The 22,838-nt window shown below is 48.4% G+C and overlaps 1 protein-coding gene and 1 long non-coding RNA gene across 2 annotated transcripts; one reads left to right on the forward strand and one right to left on the reverse strand.

Annotated features, from left to right (window-relative positions):
- The first annotated feature begins 59 nt into the window (after window positions 1–59).
- Window positions 60–3,025, forward strand: LOC121142879. Its single transcript, XR_005879994.1, has 3 exons — window positions 60–188; window positions 826–951; window positions 2,235–3,025. It is a non-coding gene; the product is annotated as an uncharacterized LOC121142879 (long non-coding RNA).
- A 4,948-nt stretch (window positions 3,026–7,973) lies between these two features.
- Tuba1c (tubulin alpha 1c) lies at window positions 7,974–15,879 on the reverse strand. The gene is made up of 4 exons (XM_040753859.1): window positions 15,401–15,879; window positions 11,482–11,704; window positions 11,200–11,348; window positions 7,974–9,041 (listed from the first exon to the last, which is right to left on the reverse strand). Exons 1-4 carry the CDS (start codon window positions 15,401–15,403, stop codon window positions 8,067–8,069), a joined length of 1,350 nt encoding a protein of 449 aa, XP_040609793.1. The 5' UTR covers window positions 15,404–15,879; the 3' UTR covers window positions 7,974–8,066.
- Between the last annotated feature and the right edge of the window lie 6,959 nt (window positions 15,880–22,838).

Genomic DNA, 22,838 nt, shown 5'->3' on the forward strand with positions numbered 1-22,838 from the left:
CCCAACACCTCTAGTCTCCAAGGATACCTGTGCTCACCCACACTCACACACACAGAATTTAAAAATCTTCAAGTGGGGGAGCAGGAAGTGGGGGTCTACAGGAAGCAGGTCATTGAAGTCGTAGCTTGAGAGGAAGATCTCATCGCTGGGTGTCTCCTCCCCCTCGTTTTGCTTCCAGCTGCTGTGAGGTGAGTAGGTAGCATTCTTTTCCCTCTGCCTCACCCTTCCCAAGGCTGACTGTCTCAGGCAGGTCTCAGCAGAGGACAGCTACCTCAGTGTGCCACAGTGTTCTCTCACCCGGTGAAGCTGCTCTTTCCGGCCCCGTGAGCTGGCACTTGGCTGCAGGAGAAGGTGGAGATGGGAGAAAGCAAAGGTGGATGGGAAAGAGAGGGAAGAGAGAAATGGACGGGGGGAAGTGGAGGGGAAGGCGGTAAAGGAAACAGACATACCAACAAAGAAGGCGCCAGCTGTCCCTCCCAAGAGCCCACGGTCCACACACGGGGGTACAGCCCACGGATGGTTCTTAGCTTAGGCCCTTAGAACCTGACCTGTGGCCCCCTGCATCGCCTCTAGTCTAAAGGGGAGCCCAGTAGAGTCTGAGATCTGAATGAAAATGGGAAGCTCAGGAAGATTTTGGGATCACCCTGGGCTCAGGCTCACTTTGGTAGGAGGAAGCAGTTCCTTTGAACTGGGCACTCTTGGTTTACTATGCCCCTTGTAGGTAGAGCTGGGATCTCTGTGTACACTCGTACCCGGGGAGAGGGAGAAGGTGGCCCATTCCGGAGGCCTGTTGATTGATGGTCTCTGTGTTCTTTTGATTTATAGTTTGAGTTGGGCCAAGACTCCCAGGAAGACTGGAAGGAACACTCAGTCCATCTGACCAGGAACCATGGTCCTGAAGGCAGCCAAAAGGGAGACTGACAGTGGAATCAGTGTTCTCCTGCAGCAATGGTAGAAATGAGACAGGTTTCATGTGGTGAGGGCCCTTAGCCCCTGGAGTGGGGGGTAGGCAGTGGCTGGTACATGCCTGAGCACCAGATACAGTCCACACACACACACACACACACACATACACACACACACACACACACACTCATCTGCATACACACACGCAGACTGGCCAGATAACTTGCCCTGAGTTCAGTCTAAGACCTATCTGGTGGAAGGAAAGCCAGGTCCCACAGTACATATAAGCAAACAAAATAAGTGTAAAAAAAATTTAGGTGGAAGTTTCTATGAATAGTTGTGTAGGGTTTTTATGCTGGAATGCCTTTGGCCAGAAAGAGTAGGGCAGACTCAAACATCTGAATCTCCCTCAACAAGAAATCAGGCAGAATGTTACAGGACTGGATAGTCCTCAGGGGTTCAAAACACTATCAGGAACCAACTACCTTTTCATTTTTCTGCTGTGTCATGTCTAAGATGTCAGCTTCTGCTTGTTCCCTTGTGGTCACAAGATGGTTAACAGCAGCAGCAAGCGGCTTGCACAAGTACCGTACACTCACACACCGTTCAAAGGTTGCAGGAACCCTTCCCCCTGACTCCTTTTCCAAAACCAAGATTCCTTTCCTTTGCCCCTCCCCCCAAACACCAGCAGACATTACCTCATCTCTCATTTCCATAATGACATCACTTGCTGGCTCCTTAGCCAATCCCTGGCAAGGGGACTAAAATTACCTTGATTAGTTTAGACAAAGGTTTACCCTGGTGGGGGCAAGGGTCAGACTCTGGCTCACTGAATGGGACCTTAACAGAACGAGCTGTGTTAATAGTGAACAGTCCCCTAGAGCTAGGTCAGTTACCTCAGCGCTATCATCCCAGCACTCAAGAGGCTGAGGCAGGAGGATTGCTGTGAATTCAAAACCAACCTAGGCTAGCGTGATATGCTGAACCTACAACCAAACTATGCTTACACACTTAAGTGTGCATTCCCATACACAACACTTCTTTTTCGTTTGTATTTTGTTTTTTCAAGACAGGGTTTCTCTGTGTAGCTTTGGAGTCTGTCCTGGCACTTGCTCTGTAGACCAGGCCGGCCTCAAAGTCACAGAGATCCGCCGGCTGGGATTAAAGGCGTGAGCTACCAGGCCTGGCCGAGCTGGACTTTGCTGTGTACAATAGTCCACTGCCCTGTTTTCAGAGAGCTTGGGTTACAGGCTTACGGCACCACTTCTTTTTTTCTTTTTACATTTTTGTTAATTTATGGTTTCTGTTTTGTTCTGTTTGTTTTTTAGGTATGAGTGCTCATCTGCATGCCAGAATGGCAGACAAGGACATCAGATCCCACTATAGGTGCTCATGAGACACCATGTGGTTGCTGGAATTGAACTCACGACCTCTGGAAGAGCAGGCAGTGCTCTTAACCACTGGGCCATCTCTCCAGCCCCTGTGGCAATACTTCTTTTTTTTTTTTTTTTTGGTTTTTCGAGACAGGGTTTCTCTGTGGCTTTGGAGGCTGTCCTGGAACTCACTTTGTAGACCAGGCTGGCCTCGAACTCACCTGTGGCAACACTTCTGACCCTCAAGTTTATTCCATTTCTTTTTAAATAGGATTTTATTCTAGTCCAGGCTGGCCTGAAGTTCACCGCAATCCTCCTGCTTCAGTCTCCCAAGTGTGTGAGCCTCTTTGCTTGCTGTCTGTACCAGTTCTAAAAAGAAATCCTCTGGGGCCTCCCCAGTGCTGGGATTAAAGGCATGTGCCAGCAACGCCAGGCTTGCTCACAACCATCTGTAATAAGATCTGGTGCCCTCTTCTGGCCTGCAGGGATACATGCAGGCAGAAAACTGTACACATAATAATAAATAAATCTTAAAAAGAAGAAAGAAATCTTCTGGAGGCATGTGAGGTAGCATCCTGGAACATACAGAAATGCAGAAGGAGAGAGTCAACTCTGCCACACACTTATGTAATGCATACATACACACAATTAAAGTTAACAAGAAAAAGAAACATTCCAAAGCCGGGCGTTGGTGGTGCACACCTTTAATCCCAGCACTCTATGACTTCGAGGCCAGCCTGGTCTACAGAGGGAGTTCTAGGACAGCCTCCAAAACAATATAGAGAAACCCTATCTCGAAAAACCAAAAAAAGAAAAGAAAAAGAAACATTCCAAAGCCGGGCGTTGGTGGCGCACACCTTTAATCCCAGCACTCGGGAGGCAGAGGCAGGCGGATCTCTGTGAGTTCGAGGCCAGCCTGGTCTACAGAGCGAGTTCCAGGACAGCCTCCAAAGCTACAGAGAAACCCTGTCTCGAAAAACCAAAACCAAAACAAACAAACAAAAAAAAAACCAATACAATGCCTGGGGCATAAGTTCCTGAAAAGGGCTCACCCTTAGGAATGCCCTGACCTCAACCTTTTCCAAAGACTAACCACCTCTTTCTAGCCCACCCACCGCTGCCTCTGGTGTCAGGGTATATAATAACCAGCCAGTGTAGGAATAAAGGGGAGCCTTCTGGACGCCACTGATGGGTCTCTGTGTCATCAATCGCGACACTCTCCCCACATTCTCGGACACAGGCTGTGCAGCGGGCATGACAGTGGTAATTTTCTACCTCACCCTGTGCTAATATTTTATTTATGAGCTAATAAAGCTTGCCTGAAGATTAAAGTGCAAAACTAGCCATAGCCATAGAGGACAGACACACCTTTAATCCCAGGACTTGGGAGTCAGAGACAGATGGATCTCTGTGAGTTCAGGACCACCCTGAGCTACATGAGAGTGAATCAGTCTAAAAGAGAAACAGAGCTCACACCTTTGATTCCCACACTAGGGAGGTGGAGACAGGGGTGATGTGGCTGGGTGGAGAGAGGACTGTAAGGCAGAGGGGACAGGAGCTCATCCAAGTCTCAGTGAGTCTGAGCAGCAGTGCAGTCTCAAGCATTCTGAAGTTCAGTGGATCGCCCCTTCTGTCTGTCTGAGCATTGATAGAGGTGAGGACTCTCCAGTGGCTGACTGCTTTGCTTCTCTGATCTTCAACTTGAACCCCAATATCTTGTGTCTGGGTTTTTTATTATTCCTGCTACATCACCCAAAGGAGACCTATCCAGTTCTGCCACATGTTGACTTGTAACACCTGTCTCCTGCTGCAGACTTCTGGAGCACCGGGGGAGGAGTGAACCATTTTCCTAAACCTGCACAGGGTTGACTAACTCTGAACACGCGGTTCCCAGAATGAACGGGTGGTGACAGGCTAACAGGCCAGCAAAAGGGGCCAGCTTTCTCCACACACCACCCTTAATCAAACAGGGCCTTCAACTTCTGCTGCCCGGTCTCCTGGACAGGTCCCAAACACCATCAGCCAAGGTCATCTCAGGATGCCCCACCTTGTGACCCTGGCTGACAGGCACTGGCCAGTCTGGCTCAGTGCTTAAGGGGGCAGTATTCCAGACATGAGTGTGTCCCATCATCGTATCAGTCGGGGTCCAGGTAGGGTCAGCAACCCTTTCACAAGGACACTGTATCTCCTCATGATCTGAGAATTCACTCATAGAGATTTAGAGACTTAGAAAAAAAAAGTCTGCTGGGGGGGTGCTGCTTCATCCTGGGTGCTGGCTTTGCTACTCCGTCTCTGTACTGCTACCTGGGACTCCTGGGATGTATGGTGACAACCAATGACCCACGTCCAATCCATCACTCCAGGCTGTGGCACTGTCCTCCTGACCTGGAAACAGGGTGCCGGGTACAAGCATGACTTTCTGGGAAGCCACTTCAGAGTTTGGGGGTCAGAGTGTAGTTGTGTTACTCCCTCTGCAGCTTTAGGCTAAATATTTAATCTCTCTAAGCTTTATCTATTGCAACCCCTGGAAGTCCAGGTGAAGAACACAGAGATGTTGAAACTTTAGCTATGAATGTAGCTTTTCCTCCCACCATCCCTTGGGGTGCCACACAGAACATTCCAGAAGTCAGAGATCTGAAGGCTAGTCTCTCCAGGCTGAGTTCTTATTTTTAGTTTTACATGTATTGAGTGTTTGCTTACATGAGTGTGTCTGGTGGCCAGCAGAGACCCCTGGAACTGGAGTTATCGATGAATGCAAGCTGCCATGAGGGTGCTGGGAACTAAACTCTGGTCCTGTTCCCAAAGAGCAAGGGCTTTTTTTTCCCCCCGAGGCAGAATTTCTCTGTATTGTTTTGGAGGCTGTCTTGGAACTCACTCTGTAGACCAGGCTGGCCTCAAACTCACAGAGATCTGCCTGCTTCTGCCTCCCGAGTGCTGGGGTTAAAGGCGTGCGCCACCAATGCCCGGCTCTTAAGCAGTGGACTGTCTCTCCAGCCCCAGGCTGGAGCCCATGCCCTGACAGATTTCTGTTGGTGCACAGATGTTTACTACCAGCTGCCTGCACACTTGAGTGCACAAGCGCACAGACAGGTTCTCCCTACCCTTCCTCCTTCTGTTTATTCACTTTGGGGGAGCTTTGCCTCAGCCCACAAAATGCCCCTCAGGGCCATCACGGGGGTGGGCAGCAGCAGAGGCTACGAATAGGTCAGGTGAGGGCATGAAAGCCCCTGTCAGGACAATAAGGATGGGAACCACAGCCCATCTCAGAAACTCACTTAGGCTGTGTCCATTTATGCCACCAGACCTCCAGAGCAATCCTGAGACCAGATTTTGCATTTGCACTCAAGGGCAGATCACATGACTGTCACCACAAAGCAGTGACTTGAACCTCGGGGTATATTTGTTCTTGCTGCAGGCTAACATCTACACCCTCTCCCATCCACACAGAAGAGGGGGAAATTATCATTACAAGGACAGATTCCTCCCCGGCCACTGGCACTTTGCTCTCCAATTCCCTGGGCTCTTCCTCTGAGATATTTTTCCTCAGCTAAGCTATCTTTCTCTCACCTTTTGTCACCCCACTGCTGAGTGGCGGCTGAAAGTCCCCCAGCAGTTCACATCTTGGCTCATGTATAAATCTCATCCAAAAGGCTTATGAGGGAATTAACAAGGGCTACTCCTGGCTAGGGGTCCCACCGATGCTGGGGGTGGGGCTTCAGGCTCCACTGGATCTTTCTGAAAGCTGAGGGGACCACATATGGTCCACCTTTGAGTACCTTCTTGGCCCACTTGTTTTTTGGGACAGGGTTTCTCGGTGTAAGAGTCCTGGCTGTCCTGGAACTCTGGCCTCTAACTTACTGAAATCTGCATGTACCACGACTGCCTGGCATTTTTAATGGGAAATGCAGGCTTGGAAAATGACTCTCCCATGGCAGGCTGGGGTGTCAGGCTAGTCTGACATGGATTTATCTGCTCCTCATACCTGGCTCTCCCATTTTTCTCCAGTCACACACTGTGGCCAGTACAAAGATCTGGTTGTCATCCTAGCTAGCCCGCCCACCTGTCCCCAGGCTTCTGGAAGAACTAGTCTGATAGGTCATGTTCAGCTTGGGCTGAGGCTGTCAAGCACTCCAGCCACAGAAGTGCTCATAGGAGCAGACGTCTCAGGCAGAGATGTATAGATGTGGAGCTGAAGAAGAAAACACTGCCAAGCTGTGCCAACAGACACGGAGGCGGAGGTCTTCAAAAGTGTGTGTGTGTGTGTGTGTGTGTGTGTGTGTGTGTGTGTGTGTGTGTGTGTGTATGCTCTCAGTGCTTGCAGAGACTACAAGAGGGCATCAGATGCTCTGGAACTGGAATTACAAACCAACAAGCCATACTTTCTGTGTGTGTGTGTGTGTGTGTGTGTGTGTGTGTGTGTGTGTCTAAGATCTCACTTAAATGAACTCAGAAATCTGTCTGGGTTAGCTTTGTGTTCAGCCTTCGGTGCAGGAGTGCAGACAGGAGCCACCACCCAGCCCTTGATCAGTTTTTAAGGCCTACTTTCTCACAAGGTTTTGTAAGTCTTGGTAAAGCTGCCTGGTGAAACCTGGTAACCAGGTCCCACTGAGTAAAGGTGGCCATGCCAGCAACTCTGCCACACCAAAACCAGTTCCTTCTGCATCTGAATTGCTTAGTTCAAAGCCTACCAACGCCGGGCAGTGGTGGTACATGCCTTTAATATCAGCACTGGGGAGGCAGAGGCAGGCCGATCTCTGAGAGTTCTAGGCCAGCTTGGTCTACAGAGTGCCAGGATAGGCTCCAAACCGACACAGAGACACCCGGTCTCGAAAAACCAAAAAACCAAAAACCAAAACAAGAAAAATAAAACCTACAAACACCATTAGTGCCTGAATTGGAACCAGGCTAAGCTTGCTAGCCAGCCACTGGATCCATGCCCTCTTCACACCGACAGCAGGAGATTGTCTAGAAACACTGGTCCTGTCTATCTGACTATCCAAACAATGAACCCCAAAGAATTACATTTCTGCCATACTATGAGAAGGGCTAGCCTGATGCTCTGTGCCAGAGGAACTCCCATTCCAGTTTCACACAAACTGGACAACTTATGGGACCATCCTGATTGCCAATAACCAGTCAATAAAGGGTAAACCACACTTAGTCGTGTCTTCTATTTAAACCTAGCACCTTGGCAATACCCCTCACCGTACCCATTTATTTGTTCCTCTTCCCAATGTGGGCAAGGTCTCTAAGGCTTTGGATGATGGGCAGCTTCTCATTGGTGGTGCATGCCTTTAATCCCAGCACTCAGGAGGCAGAGGCAGGCAGATCCCTGAGTTCAAGGCCAGCCTGACTCCAAAGCTACACAGTAGCTAGTAAAGCACAGCCCCAATTCAGAGCCAGCCAGTCCTTCTGCACATTAACAGCTGTGATACTGCCCTTGAGATCAAGTGACAGAGACAGACCTGTGGCCTAAGTACAAATTGCTTTAAATCAGATTTATGCCTAAACGAAACAAACTGGTAAGCACAGGACACTAGAAGGTACTTTGAAAATGGTCAACTAATCACTAGCCTCTATCGGGCCCACTAAATGGGTCATGAATCTGATTCAAATCAGGACAGTGACAGCACTCACGCCAAGATGCAACCGTCAGGGCCGAATGGGAAAAGAAGCTGTGAACCAAAAGCCAGCTTCCCACTTAAACTGGAAACACCTTTATTGATAGTTAAGACAGTCAAATACATACAAAGACGAGACAATGAAGGGCAAATTGCAGCACACGGGTTAATATTCTTCACCCTCGTCATCTCCTTCAGCACTATCTGCCCCAACCTCCTCGTAATCCTTCTCTAGGGCAGCCATGTCTTCACGGGCCTCAGAGAACTCCCCTTCCTCCATGCCCTCACCCACATACCAGTGCACAAAGGCACGCTTGGCATACATCAGATCAAACTTGTGATCTAGGCGAGCCCAGGCCTCAGCGATGGCTGTGGTATTGCTCAGCATGCACACAGCTCTCTGGACCTTGGCCAGGTCTCCACCAGGTACCACGGTGGGAGGCTGGTAGTTAATGCCAACCTTGAAGCCAGTGGGGCACCAGTCCACAAACTGGATGGTACGCTTGGTCTTGATGGTGGCAATGGCAGCATTGACATCTTTGGGAACCACATCCCCACGGTACAGCAGGCAGCAAGCCATGTATTTACCATGGCGAGGGTCACATTTCACCATCTGGTTGGCTGGCTCAAAGCAGGCATTGGTGATCTCTGCTACTGTAAGCTGCTCATGGTAGGCTTTCTCAGCAGAGATGACAGGGGCATATGTGGCCAGAGGGAAATGGATGCGAGGGTAGGGTACCAGGTTGGTCTGGAACTCTGTCAGGTCAACATTCAGGGCCCCATCAAATCTGAGGGAAGCAGTGATGGAAGACACAATCTGGCTAATGAGGCGGTTAAGGTTAGTGTAGGTGGGGCGCTCAATGTCGAGGTTTCTACGACAGATGTCGTAGATGGCCTCGTTGTCTACCATGAAGGCACAATCAGAGTGCTCCAGGGTGGTGTGGGTGGTAAGGATGGAGTTGTAGGGCTCAACCACAGCAGTGGAAACCTGGGGGGCTGGGTAGATGGAGAACTCCAGCTTGGACTTCTTTCCATAATCGACAGAGAGCCGCTCCATCAGCAGGGAGGTGAACCCAGAGCCAGTTCCCCCACCAAAGCTGTGGAAAACCAGGAAGCCCTGAAGACCCGTGCACTGGTCAGCCTGTAAGAGAAATGGTCATTTTAATGTTGACAGACATCTTGTGGAAGCTGCAGGGGGTGTCCCCGACTCTGTGACTAACTACTGATAAAGTTCTGAGGCCAAGAGTAGCTATGAAAGGCTTCGAAATGCTCAGTGACTCAGACTTCTGAGGGTTGGGACATTCCCTAAAACTGATTTTAAAGGAACTATTTTCATCTCCATTAGGGCATTAGATCTGAACAGACGTGTACTTTAGTGGCTGGGAAGGCAGGCTCTAGTGACCTTGCTGTGGGGTCAGACACAAGGGCACCTTTGTCATCAGCTGGAGTTACCGAGGGCCAGCCAGATTCAGACCTCATGTGTTGCCAGATCTGTGTTTAACATCTAAACTGGAACACAGGATGGCCAAGTTTCAGTGCCCGGGGTAGTGTCTGGCTGGGAGGGTGGGGTGGCTCCCACCTCATGTGGGACAAATTAATTTCTCTATCTCCCTTATTAAATCAGAGTAGTGACCTATCTGAGGCTGAAAATTAAATGAGTTCTTGGAATAATGCTTGGCACAGGAAACACTAAGTTTGTGGTGTTGGGTGTTGGGGGAGGGGGAAGAAGGGTGTCATTCATTCTGGCAAGGTGATTCCATTATTTATCAGCATTCCATAAGACCTCAGGTCACTGGGGCTCCCTGCTCCATTCAGCTGGTCTACTTTGACTGGCAAATTGCTACAAACAGCAGGTCAAATTTGACCTCCCGTACTTTTCTACAGTCCTGGAGATGGACCCTTGTACATGCTAGACAAGTATTCTACTACAAGGCCCTGTCCCTACCCTAAGTTGTGACCTTTCAGATAAAGTATTCTGTTGAAACTCTGAAGTTTGCAGACATTCAGTTCACTCATCTTACAGGTCTACATTGTAATTACACACAAGAGGACCAGGCAGGTCCCTGTCAGTCACATCCATTATGCAGCCTGTAGACACAGGGGCACCAAGGTCAAATACAATTAATTCTTCCAGTAGTGGTCATTTCAGGCTTTTACTAGGTTTCATACCCCTTAAGGCAGGGCCCTAATATCTATCCAAGTCAGTGTGGTTAAACTTCACCAGCACCGGAACGATTAACCCAATTCCAATGGAAGTTGAGTAAAGCATGAAGAGGGAGGCAAGCCGTGGCTTTCTAGCATAATGTGGTTTTCCCAGCAAGCCACTCCAGCTCAGTGGCCGGCTTGAATACGCTTTTCTGTTAATCACTTACAAGCCTCACAAAGAGTGGTCAAAGTGGTCATCTGATTAGTCCATCCATTAAAACACACACTTACCACTTTCCTGATAGGACTAGACTTGCTTAGTTTTATTCAGTTGGAGCCAATTCTCTGCCCTGACTGCTAGGAAATTACCTCTCTGGGATTTCTGATCTTAGATCTTCAAATGACATAAAGAAATCTCTTGATTCCACCTCAAGCTTTGTTGGAAGACTCTTCTGTAGGCTCCAATTTTACTTTATGTGTGTGGTGTTTGCCTGCATGTATGTCTATGTACTCTGTGTGTGTGTGTGTGTGTGTGTGTGTGTGTGTGTGTGTGTGTGTGTGTGTGTGTTACTACAGAAGCCAGAAGAGGGCATCAGATTATCAGATTCCCTGGGACTGGAGTTATAGTTGCAAGCCACCATGTGGGTTGCTGGGAATCAAACCTTGGTCCTCTGGACAAACAAGCCAGTCCTTACCTGCTGTGCAATCTTTCCAGCCCCTGTAGGCCATTTCTAAATGGTGTTACATGGGCTCCTTGGACCCTGAAACTTTGTTTCTTCTGTGCTGAGGACTGAATGAAGCCAGGGCGCTGACTATGAATGAGCTGCAACCACAGCTATGATCTTTCAGTATTAACATGAAACTCCTGTCCAGATTTCCAAATGATTTTTATCAATTAGTCACACATAGGCGTCAGTCACCTACTCAGTGTGACTAAGGAGTATGAATATCTGTGCTTAAAACAAAGACGCTTAACATAGTCTTCATTGTGTGTGTTTGGGGTGAGGGACACAGACGGGGACAGGAGATGGGATGGTGAAGCTTGCTGGTTCTTGCTTGGACAGATAAGTGTCCTTAATGAATGAGCTAATACCCCAAATCTTGGTAAAACAGTGCATAGATTCCCCCTCTCCCCCATAGCCCACTGCACTTACCAGCTTACGAATTCTGTCCAAGACAAGATCAATGATCTCCTTGCCAATGGTGTAGTGGCCACGGGCATAGTTGTTGGCAGCATCTTCCTTGCCTGTGATGAGCTGCTCAGGGTGGAAGAGCTGGCGGTAGGTACCAGTGCGAACTTCATCTGGAAAAGGAGCCCAAGTCAGCCATTCACCAACAGTAACTGACACAAGCTCACTCACTCTTCGGTGTCTGAAGAGAAGTTCTGAGTGTGTGACCAGGACTGAATGCCTCAGGGAAGCCCCTGGTCCACTTACCGATAACAGTGGGTTCCAGGTCTACGAACACAGCCCGGGGCACATGCTTGCCAGCGCCTGTCTCACTGAAGAAGGTGTTGAAGGAGTCATCTCCTCCCCCAATGGTCTTGTCACTTGGCATCTGGCCGTCAGGCTGGATGCCATGTTCCAGGCAGTAGAGCTCCCAGCAGGCATTGCCGATCTGGACACCAGCCTGGCCAACGTGGATGGAGATGCACTCACGCTGTGGAAAAGGGAAAGAAAAGTGTCAGAACAGGACAAGTAAGGAATGAAGGGATGGCTCACATCTAAATGACAAACACTTAAATACATGATCACTTTCCAGATGCTAATCCTGCCTAGGACTACATTTCACAACCAAAAGATCCAACTCAAGGAAACATACTCTCAGGAAGGCATTAATGCTAATGATCTACTAGACAAGGCCAGCCCTTCCACTGACTATCCCTAATAGCTCAGGATCAGTTTTCTACTTTAGAACAGCACGCTAGGTTATGCCAGCATTCCCCAGCTCCTGAAGCAGGCTGTGGTCCTTAACTCGAGGCAGAGTCCTTCCTTCCAGGGCTGAGTCATGAGACTGTGTCATTTCTGAGCTCACTGTGGTTCCTCTTTAATCCAATTCTTTAGGAGATAAAACTTCCTCTCCCTGAAAACCAGCCCCAACCAGCCCCGTGACTCAGAGAAAAAAATGCTAGATAAGCAGTTAGCTGTGAGTTAAAGTGGTCAGAGGGCAGCCTTTCCACCCAGTGAAGACTGTAATCTGTAAGAACATTTTTCCTTCACTGTCAACTCATCTGGTGGGAGAGAAGGATGCTGTAAAGACCAGACGGCTCCCAAAACCTTACCAGTGTTTAAGAAATGGGGCTGGACAGTGGGGAGAAAAAAAGAAATTAGTTGTTCCCTAGTAGATTATATTGTACATTTCTGGCATTGTGGGAGAGTAATTACAAGAATTTAACAGTGGGGAAACACTTGTTTTCCTTTCCTTGCTGAACACAGTAATTCTGACGTTACCAAGCCCATATTTGATTAGTCAAATGAGGCAAAGACTGCAGACCCTGGACCCACAGGACTGAGAGGGAACAGATGTTCATAATTTAGTGCGAGACAGACACTTTGAATCTGGCAAAAAAAAAAAAAACCTTTAAATTTGACAAAAAAAATCTACCACTGTTCCTACTATTTTCCTCAAGTACTAAAGACTTTCATGCTTTTATTTATTTGGTTTTCTTATTTTGAGACAGGGTCTCTCTGGCTGTCCCAGAACTCTGTAGGCCAGGCTGGCCTTGAACTCAAGAGATCCACCCGCCTCTGCCTCCTGAGTGTTGTGGGGATTAAAGGCATGAGGCACCACCACAACCTGCTCCTCTGGGTATTTCTAGAAGGGTTTGGCTGTGGTGAGAAAGCCCCATCCTGGATTTGAGCAGCAGTGGTCTATGAGCTGGAGTTCCAAAGTAAATACAAAGAAGAAAAATACAGAGCGAATGTCAGCTCCCTAGTAGGAAACTCAATTTAAAACTCTGATTCTCTAACGATCAATTTCACAGCCCAGGATAATAAAACAAGACGTTACTGGCAACCTTGGACCTGTCATGCCCTTTCCTCTTGTCTTTCCCATAAAGCAATCAAGGATTCAGACCACATCACTGAGTTCAGTGTCTCCTGCCCTGTGGACTGTGGGGGAGGTGCAGCTCCTGTTCCAATGACCTTCACATGGACTTGACCTCCACAGTCCCCGAAACTAGAGAGCGCCACATACAGGCCTAAGGAAGGAGTGCCTGAGACCCATTCCTGCAGTTATTTCACTGGTACCACAGTCAGTCTATACTACCTCTGTGAGTGGCCAAGATGGCTTGGAGCAGTTAAGGCTAATTTCCGCCAAGCTGGATGATTTGAGTTCATCTACTAAGTAGAACGAGGGAACCAACTTTCCCAAGATAAATGTAAAAATCTTTAGAAAACAAGTCTGTCTCCGGGAAGCTAAAAAGGCAAAGTCTAGGGCCGCTTTGGATAGGAAAGGCAGATGAGTCACTTAGTCCAGTCCAGCCTCAACTGGATGAGCAGCTAGCCTTTCAAAAAGCCATCCACTTAACCAGCAGCTTGCCTAACAGGTGAGCCTCGGGCTTTTCCGGATTGTATCTTTTTGGTTTTGCTCGGTCAAAGGCACTCAAGCCGGCTGTTACATACTTTCGTAACTACAGCACGGAGCTTCTCACTGAATCCCCCTTTCAGAAAACAATTTTGAAACATGAATACTTATTTTAACAAAAAGTTTCTTGGGGTTGGAAGGGGAGTTGGATCATCTAGTGAAGGGAATTACCACGGAGCCTCAACCCCAGGGAAAACTGTCCACTGCTGCCCCCACAAACATACCAACAATACTAAAACCACACCCACACATGAGACAAAACGCTACCAGCTTTTGGAGCTGGGGAATTTAGCTCAGTTAGGAGAGGTCTTGCCTAGCACATGTAAAATCCTGCGCTCTATTCCAGCTCTGTCTAATCTAGACTTGCTGGCACAGGTTTGTAATTCCAGTCTTAGGGTTCGAGGTAGGAAATCAGTAGTTCAATGTCACCCTCTGCTACAGAGAAACTCACCCTGTAGACCAGGCTGGCCTGAGTGCTGAGATTAAAGACCCACACCCCCCCGCCTTAATTTTTATGAGAAACACGTGGGCAGGAACTAGGTCAAAAGGTGGTTAGTGGAGTCTGCATATTGAATTGTGAAACTAAACCCTTTAAAAACAATGCTGCTATGGGGTTTTCTTTTAAACTTTTGACAGCTAAAGAAACATGATTATGTTCCCTTCTCTAAGATGAACTTGGTGGCTTCCAGGCTAGGCAAATGCTCTCCCAAATGGGAGGTTCCTTTTTCCAAGATTAGTCACTCAATAGCCCACTCTAGTCTAGACTTGCTAGGGAGACTGAGAATCCCCAAACTCCGCCTGCCTCAGCCCGCCAGTGTTACAGAAACCAGCTACCCTCATTCGAGCTGGACTCAGTTCCTGGTAGTTTTTGTTTCTCACTGTACAGCCCTGGAAGAACTTAACTCAAGAGACCCGCCTGCCTCTGCCTTCAGAGGCAGCAATTAAAGGCTGCCAGTTCCACCCCGAGTCTCTCGTGTGTGTGTGTGTGTGTGTGTTCAAGACAGAGAAACTGTCTTGAAAAAAAAAAGAAAAAACCAAAACAGAAAAATATAAAAAACCAAAATATATGTTGTTAGTAGTAGCTTAATTTTTTTTTTTTTTTTTTTTTTTTTTGGTTTTTCAAGACAGGGTTTCTCTGTGGCTTTGGAGGCTGTCCTGGAACTCACTTGGTAGTCCAGGCTGGTAGTAGCTTAATTTTTAAAAAGCTTTTATGAACGTGTTTCATTTAGCTTAACATACCGCTGAACTAACACTAGAAATAGGCTGGATTTGGGGATTTGACGGTTAATTATTCCCTTCTACGGAGGAGCTCGCCTGCCCAGGTGCACAGCAGCAGCTGGAAGGTCCCGGGACTGGCCACAGGTGACTCAGCAGCGAGTCACAGGGCATGGAGACGGTGCCCGGAAGTGTTTGCTCGGTCCGTCGGGAGCGCACGAGGTCCCCTAGGGTACCCCAGCTGGGAAAGAAGATATCACTTGAGGAAAAGGAGACCCTTCAGTTTCTGTACCCCCTTGTGGTCAATGTGAAAGCTCCCTGTCTTTCCAGGGGCGGCGGGCGACCCAGATGTTCTCCTAGTATCATCAAGAGGGAGGCACCCGGGGCGAGTCTTCCAGACCAAAGCGACTCTAGTTTGGGGGACCAAGCTTTCCCACCAGAAGCCAGTCTAACTGGAGACGGCCGTCGGGGGCTGTGGCAGGCACCGACCCCCGGCCAGCCGCAGCTCCCGCGGTCCCTTAGACCATCCCGTGGCTGCCCCACAGCCACACTCACCATGTTGTCTTGGAAGTGGTCCGCGAAGTCTGAGTTAAGAGAGGGCGGCGAGGACCTCCCACTAGTAGACTACCAAGGAGTCCCGGGGAGAGGCAGTGTGCGGCCCGCCTCCAGGAGAGGTCTTATATAGGCTGGCCCTGGCCACGCGTCCGGAGGGAGGGCACCGGACCCCGCCCCGGGCCGCGCCGAGGGCGATGATTGGCAGGTTCGAAAGTTCAAACCAAACTCTGTAAAAGGAGCTGGAAATGAGAAGGGGAGGAGACGCGTAGGGTCCACGCCGCGGCCAGGTGGGGCGGGGGGAGGGGTGGGGGCGGCGACTGGACGTTGAAGGACAGCGAGATCTTTGTGCAGCTCTGGTCAGAGGAAAGTCCCAGGTAGAGTGGGAGGCCGGGATCGGCCTCCCGGGACTCGCGGCCGGTCGCCCCACCCAGGCCTGGGGGGTCCGGAAGAGTGAGCGGGCGAGCCGACCCGGAGACCAGCGCTGCCCGCAGGGTGGTGACTGCGACAGCTTTGGGGGGGCCAGGATGGAAACGCCCAGCTTATTTGACGGCACAGTGGAGGGGCGGAGCTGAAGTTAGCCGACGCCAAAACGGCGTGACAGCAGCGCGGTGCCTGGAGACAGTCGTGTTTCCTAACCTAGGTCTTCGCTGCCGCCTGCGGGTTCTAAGTACTTCACTCATCCCGCCTCCCTTCTCCAACCCCCAGGTACTGGATTTCTGCCAGGGCAGCCCCTGCGCCCTTTCCACCGGTTTATTTTTGAGGGCCGAGTCGGCATCAGCCTTCAGCTCTACCTCCTCTTTAAGCGAACCTTCCGGGTCTTGAGAGCCTTACCCTCCTCGTAGGTACAAAGAATTATTCAGCCCATTATAAGAGTGACGTCTGGGGCCTGGAGAGATGGCTCAGCGGTTAAGAGAGTTCAATTCCCAGCCACCACGTGGTGACTCACAACCAACATAGTAGGATCTGTCATGAAGGCATACAGACAAATAGAGCACTTTTATATACATAAAATACATAAGTAGGAGTGATTTTTTCTCTTTCTCTCTCCTGCTGATGGGTTCCAGCTAGGATAATCAAGTTGGTCTAAAGTGGCCCAGACTAATTCCTCTCTCGGATTCTGTGGGATGCAGAGTTGACTGCACGTTCGCTCTGGTCCAAGAACCCGGAGACTGCTGTCCCATTTTACAGATGAGATGAGGCCTCGGGGAACCACATGAGGTGAGGCCCTTCTCACATGGGAGAAGCAGGGTCCCTCAGCACTGCCTGGGCCCCACACTAAGCAGGCTTCTATGATCTAACTGGGTGAAGGAGATGTGTGAAAAGTGTGAGGACCTGGCGAGGTGGCTCAGAGGTGAAGAGCACCGGCTGCTCTTCCAGAGGACCTGAGTTCAATTCCCAGCAACCACATGGTGGCTCACAACCATCTGTAATGAGATCTGGCGCCCTCTTCTGGCCCGTAGGATACATGCAGACAGAACACTGTATACATAATAAAGAAATAAATCTTAAAAAGAAAAAAGTGTGAGGACCTGAGCTTAGATCCCCTGCGGCTGTCCTGGTGCTGCCTGTAATCCTCACACTGAGGAGTGAGAGACAGGAAAGCCCTGGAGTTCAGAGGCCAACTGGTCTTGCAGTATCAGAGGGCTCCAAGTTCAGTGAAGAACCTTATTTCAAAAATGAGGTGAACCCCCCCAAAAAAAGCTGGGCAGTGATGATGCCCACCTTTAATCCCAGCACTAAGGAAGCAGAAGCAGGCCTGGTCTGCAGAGTTTCAGGACAGCTAGGGCTACAGAGAAAAACCCTATCTTGTACCCTCCCAAAAAAGAAAAACAAATGAGGTGGAGAGTCATAAGGAAGATAGCACATATCGACCTCCTGCCTAGGCACACACCTGTGCACACTCACAAGAATGTCATGCATACACATATACACACATAAAATTAAAAAACAAAAAACCTTTATTTGGTGTGGTGATGCATGCTTGTATTTCAGCACTCAGGAGACAAGAATGTTAAGTCTCACCCAGGCCAATTGAACCCACAGGCTATTCAGGAAAAACACCTTGCACATTTTTTAAAAGAAGATTTATTTATACGTATTTTTTCTTAATGTATGAGTGCTCTGTCTACACGTATACCTGCAGGCCAGAGGGTGCACCAGATCTCATTACAGATGTTTGTGAGCCATCATGTGGTTGCTGGGGATTGAACTCAGGACCTCCGGAAGAGCAGCCAGTGCTCTTAACCTCTGAGCCATCTCTCCTGCCTGACCCATGCACATTTTAAATCACTTTTTTTTTTTTTGAGACAGGGTTTCTCTGTATTGTTTTGGAGCCTGTCCTGGAACTCACTCTGTAAACCAGGCTGGCCTCTCACAGAGATCCGCCTGCCTCTGCCTCCTTAGTGCTGGGACTAACGGTGTGTACCACCAACACCTGGCTATAAATTACTTTTTAAAAAATGCCCTCTTGGGACAGGGCAATTGCTCCTCAGGTAACAATGTTCACTGCCAGGTCTGATGTTCTAAATTCAAGCCCAGGACTCACATGGTTGAAGGACAGACCATCTCCTGCAATGTTTCCTCTGATCTCCACACACACATTGTGGCATGTGGGTATCCACATACATACTCAATAAATCAAAGGGAAAAATTTTTTTAAGTAATCTTGCTTGTAATCCTAGTACCCAGGATATGGAAACAGAAGGAGGATATCTTAATGTTCAAGTTATCTTGGTCTATATATTGAGTTCTAGGCCAGCCATGGGTATGTAGGAAACCCTGTCTGCCCCCTCTCCAATACACAAACAAAACTACTATTGTATTGTGAAATGATTGTAAGCATTGAGATACATGTTTAAGTTTGCTGCCCCCTGCTGGAGATATTTGAATATTGGCTGGTAGAGTTCTTGCTCAGCATTCTCAAGTCTCTGGGTTTCATCCCTAAATCTATATACCAAAATAAAAATAACCCTGGGTGGACAATTAGTTGATTTTACTTTGTAGTTGTAGTTTTCACAGGAGCAACCTGAGGGCACCTGGCAGCATCCTCTCTGAGGCCTCTACCAACCCTAGTGTTCTGGGACACATGAGCTTTCCTGCTGTTCACATGAGCAAAGGTGGCTTCATGCAATCTTTTAAGAGTCAGACCCCTTGCCGGGAATTGGTGGCGCACCCCTTTAGTCCCAGCACTTGGGAAGCAGAGGCAGGCGGATCTCTGTGAGTTTGAGGCCAGCCTGGTCTACAGAACAAGTTCCAGGATAGACTCCAAAGCTACAGGGAAACCATGTTTCAAAAACAAAACAAAGGAGTTATAGAGGTCTGAAGAGAGGGAAGTTTGGACTGTGAGGGTCTGAGAGTGCTTTGAGGGTGGAATACAATACAACCCGTGAAGGTTTGAGAGGACAGCTTAAGGTATATGAAAATGGCTCAGATTTTTCCCTTGCTATGCTATTGTTCTACTGAGACCTCAAGCCTGGTAAATCAAGAAAGCAGCAGAGGAAAGACTAGCTGAGGCTGAGAATCTCTCCAAGCCCCTCCCTATCTCTTCCTTTGCCTCTCTGTCTCTGTCTTCCAACATCTCTGTGGCCAATTCTAGTCAGCTGGTCATGGAGTCAGCCCCTTGATTCAAAGTTTAACTTTATTAACAGTCTCAGAGTGTCACAGTGCAGTCAAATATCCCGAAACAGCCTTCTTTGAGCCGAGCAGTATTTTGGAACCTGCCCATACCACACTAGCTCGGGTCTCTGTCCACAGGCAGGTCTTGAATTTGAGGTCTTTTTGCCTCAGCCTTCCTAATAGCTGTCACAGCAGGCCAGGCTTTGCTAGCTCCATTTTGGAAGAAAACTACAGAAAACCAGCTTTCTTCTCTGATGAAACGATGCCCTCCATTTCCATGTTCCAAGGCAACAGACAAGCTTTCTTACTCAAGCTTTCTAGCTAGCATATAAAGAGATCTTAGGTTTATTCCCGAGAACTATAAATCACCACCATTAATGAAAATCCCCTTGACACCCTCATCCCTTTAGGGCGCTTGGTTAAAATTCTGTTGCAGAAAGTTAAAAAAAATCTACTCACACTTTTCAATTAATCTTCATTATTATTCCAGTAAATGTACTCTACCCTGGGGTTTGGAAACTTCCCTATTTATAGCAATGTTTATTTAAGAATTGTATTTATTCCCGTATGTAGAAAGTACCCAGACAGCCCAGAGTGGAATGCCGCTGAGGGTTTTGTTCCTTTTATAACTTCTGGACACCAGCAGAGACAGGGCTGGTTTTCAGGGTCCAGGATAGCTTTCCCCTCTCTGCAAACATGGGAATGGCTCAAAAAGCTGTACTTTGGTCAAAGGCAGTTTTTTTCTGTCAACATTGGTACCCAGCCTTGTAGGCCCAGGCTTTTCTCAGAGTCCAGGAGCTGTTATTTAGGGAAGTTGGTGTCTGACACTTGGCCTGGGCAGAGCTGGGGCAGAGCAGACAGGGATGGGAGTTTCCAGGAGGCTCCGTTTCCTAGACAACCTGGTCTGACTGGAGTTTCCCACACTCCAGAAGCTATGCTGCCCTCCACCCCCTCCTCAAAGGCCTAAGTCCCTGAGCCTTCTTTTAGTCCCATGCAAGGCTCGGCCATCTTGCTGCTCTCTGATACGCACGGTTTGTGTGTGGTCTTCATGCTTATTCACATGGCCAAAGTTGTATGACGACCTCACAGTTGTTCACAGGTTAAATTCTAGAACCTTCTGAGGGGAAAAGTGAATTTTAAAAAAGCCTCTCTACAGCAAGCATACTTCTACCTCCACCAAGTTGGGTTATTTTTCTTAGTTCTTCAGTTATTTGCATCAAATGGTCTTTTGTTGCTGTTGTTTTGAGACAGGGTTTCTCTGTGTAGCCCTGGCTGTCCTGGAACTCACTCTGTAGACCAGGCTGACCTCAAACTCAGAGACATCTGCCTGCTTCTGCTAGGATTAAAGTTGTGCACCACCACTGCCCAGCTCAAATGGTCTTTTAGTTTCTAAAGCTGCCTCATTCAGTGGCCTCAGACTGAATCCTGTTGTCATAGCCAACTAAAACAGGAAGCCCAGACTGTTTCCTCCTGAAGCGGCTTCACGCTTCTCAGGCCCTCTCTCCTAAGCAGCTCATGCGAGGGTTTGATCGTTTTGTTTTTGGTGCTGAGCGTTGAACCCAGGGTCTCTCCAACATTCTAACTGTGTGTCACTCTGTCACTTTTCTGCACTCCCAGCCCTCATTTTCCCCCCCAAATCTTTTATCTAAAAGATCCCACGCTGCCCCCTTCCACCCCAGGCCTCCACAGAATGGCTAACTTCACCCCCACTGGGCCTTCATCCCTATACCAAGGAATTTCCATGCTCCAGTTATTTATTCTTCTTATGTTTTGTTTTGGTTGTTGGCTTGGTTGGATGTTTGCTTGACTCTATTCTGCCTGGTCATTGCTCAAAACAACCGTATTCATCAACCAATAAAAGCAACACATATTCGAAGCATACAGGACATCCCACACCATCCTAACCTTTAAGGGCTACATAATAATCTATGATTATAGGTGGACTTTTATATTGGGGTAGGAGGGTGATAGGATCTTCTAAAAACTTACATTTGTGTATTTATTTATTTTATTTTATTTTTTGGTTTTTCGAGACAGGGTTTCTCTGTAGCTTTGGAGGCTGTCCTGGAACTCACTCTGTAGACCAGGCTGGTCTCGAACTCACAGTGATCCGCCTGCCTCTGCCTCCCGAGTGCTGGGATTAAAGGCGTGCGCCACCAATGCCCGGCTGTGTATTTATTTTTTGTCTTTTGAGACAGTCTCACTATGTAGTCCTGCACTGGCCTGGAACTCATGATGCAGACCAGGCTGACAATGCATTTTTTATGATCCTCCTGCCTCTACTTCTTGAGTGCTGGAATCCCAGATATGAGCCACAGTGCCTGGCTGAGGTCAGGCTTTGCTATGCAACCCTGACTGACTTTGACTAATGGCAGTCCTCTGCCTGAGTCCCTGACTATTGAGGTTCAAGGAGTAAGATAAGGCCTAGTGTGGCTAATGCCTTTCTTCCTGACCTACCCACTGTCTGCTGTCCAAAAACATAAGTACAGCCAGGTGTAGTAAACATGCTGTCCTAGCATTTATGAGGTGCAGGCTGGAGGATCTGGAACTCAGAGCCAATTTTAGCTACATTGTGAATTCACGGTCAGCCTGGGCTACATGAGTACCTTTCTCAATAGACCTAAACAGGGCAGGAATATGGCCCAGTGTCTCAAGGCACTTGGTGCAAAACCCAACGCTCTGAGTTTGATACCCAGGACCCACACAACAAAAGAGAATAAGTAACTCCCACAGTTTGTTTTCTGACTTCCACAAGGTGTGCTGTGGTACACACACAAAATAATTATATAAATATATCAAAACAACAAAGAAGCATATTTAGTATAGACCCAGTTTAATATCTACAACTATACCACGTCTAATTCCCCTATCATCCAAATCTAGAATGGTCTGGCCCCTCAGGAGATACGGTGAATGAAGGAGACCTATGCTCAAAGGCTTTATTTTAAAACTGCTTGCTATTTTATCCCGCATGGCAGTTGGTGGTGTACTTTTCCCTTCCCCTCCAGCATATTTTGTTCCGACAGAGTCTGGAATATAAGCGATTTAGAAACCCTGAAAGGACTCATGTTTCTGGTAGATCAAGATTTCCTCATTTTAAATTACATAGCTCTCTGTTTTGGTAAGCCGTGGTCCCTGCTGACCTTGTAAATAGTTGATGTGGAACAGCTTGTAACTGCAAAAATCAACTTACACGGCTCCCTCTGTAGCTCCGTGTATTTGTATGGAGCCCAAGGGACGGAGCCTGCCTCACATACTGTGGAGGGGGAGAAATTCCTTTGTGTTCAAAACAAAGAAACAAGCTTAAAATTCAGGTTGCTTGGCCATCTTGCGCCTTGTCCTGACAGATGAATAGCAGTAAGTCAAGTTGTTCTAGGGTGAGAAAAAAATTAACCTGGTCTATGGGCCACCGGACAAGCTATAAAACCCTGTTTTCTTGGCACTCATTTGCTCCTTTGTTTGGAGTCTTGGTGGAGCTCAACTCCAAGGACATTGTTAGGGAATCATAAGAAGGGAGGTCAGCTTGATGGGGAAAGCTTTCTTAGCAGACACTGCAATCCAGGAGGACATGGCAGGCCGGAGCCCTGCGGGGAAGAACCTGCGGAGGGGTGAAGTAGGGAGCCAGCAGAAGGCAGCAGGGCTTTTGCGAGTCCTGCTTGGGTGACAAGATTGCAAAGTCCCTGAACCATTGCAATTGCCAGGGCCTCTGCAAAGGTGTATTTGTTTCTGGTGAATCAGGGGTTGATGATGCTTGGTCTGAACAGCCTGGGTTGCTGGAATGGGAATCAAGAAACCCTGATCGGGCTTCAGGACAAGTAACAGT

This window comes from Mesocricetus auratus, unplaced genomic scaffold, assembly GCF_017639785.1.
Source record: "Mesocricetus auratus isolate SY011 unplaced genomic scaffold, BCM_Maur_2.0 Super-Scaffold_100010, whole genome shotgun sequence".
In the NCBI taxonomy this organism is placed as follows: Eukaryota; Metazoa; Chordata; class Mammalia; order Rodentia; family Cricetidae; genus Mesocricetus; species Mesocricetus auratus.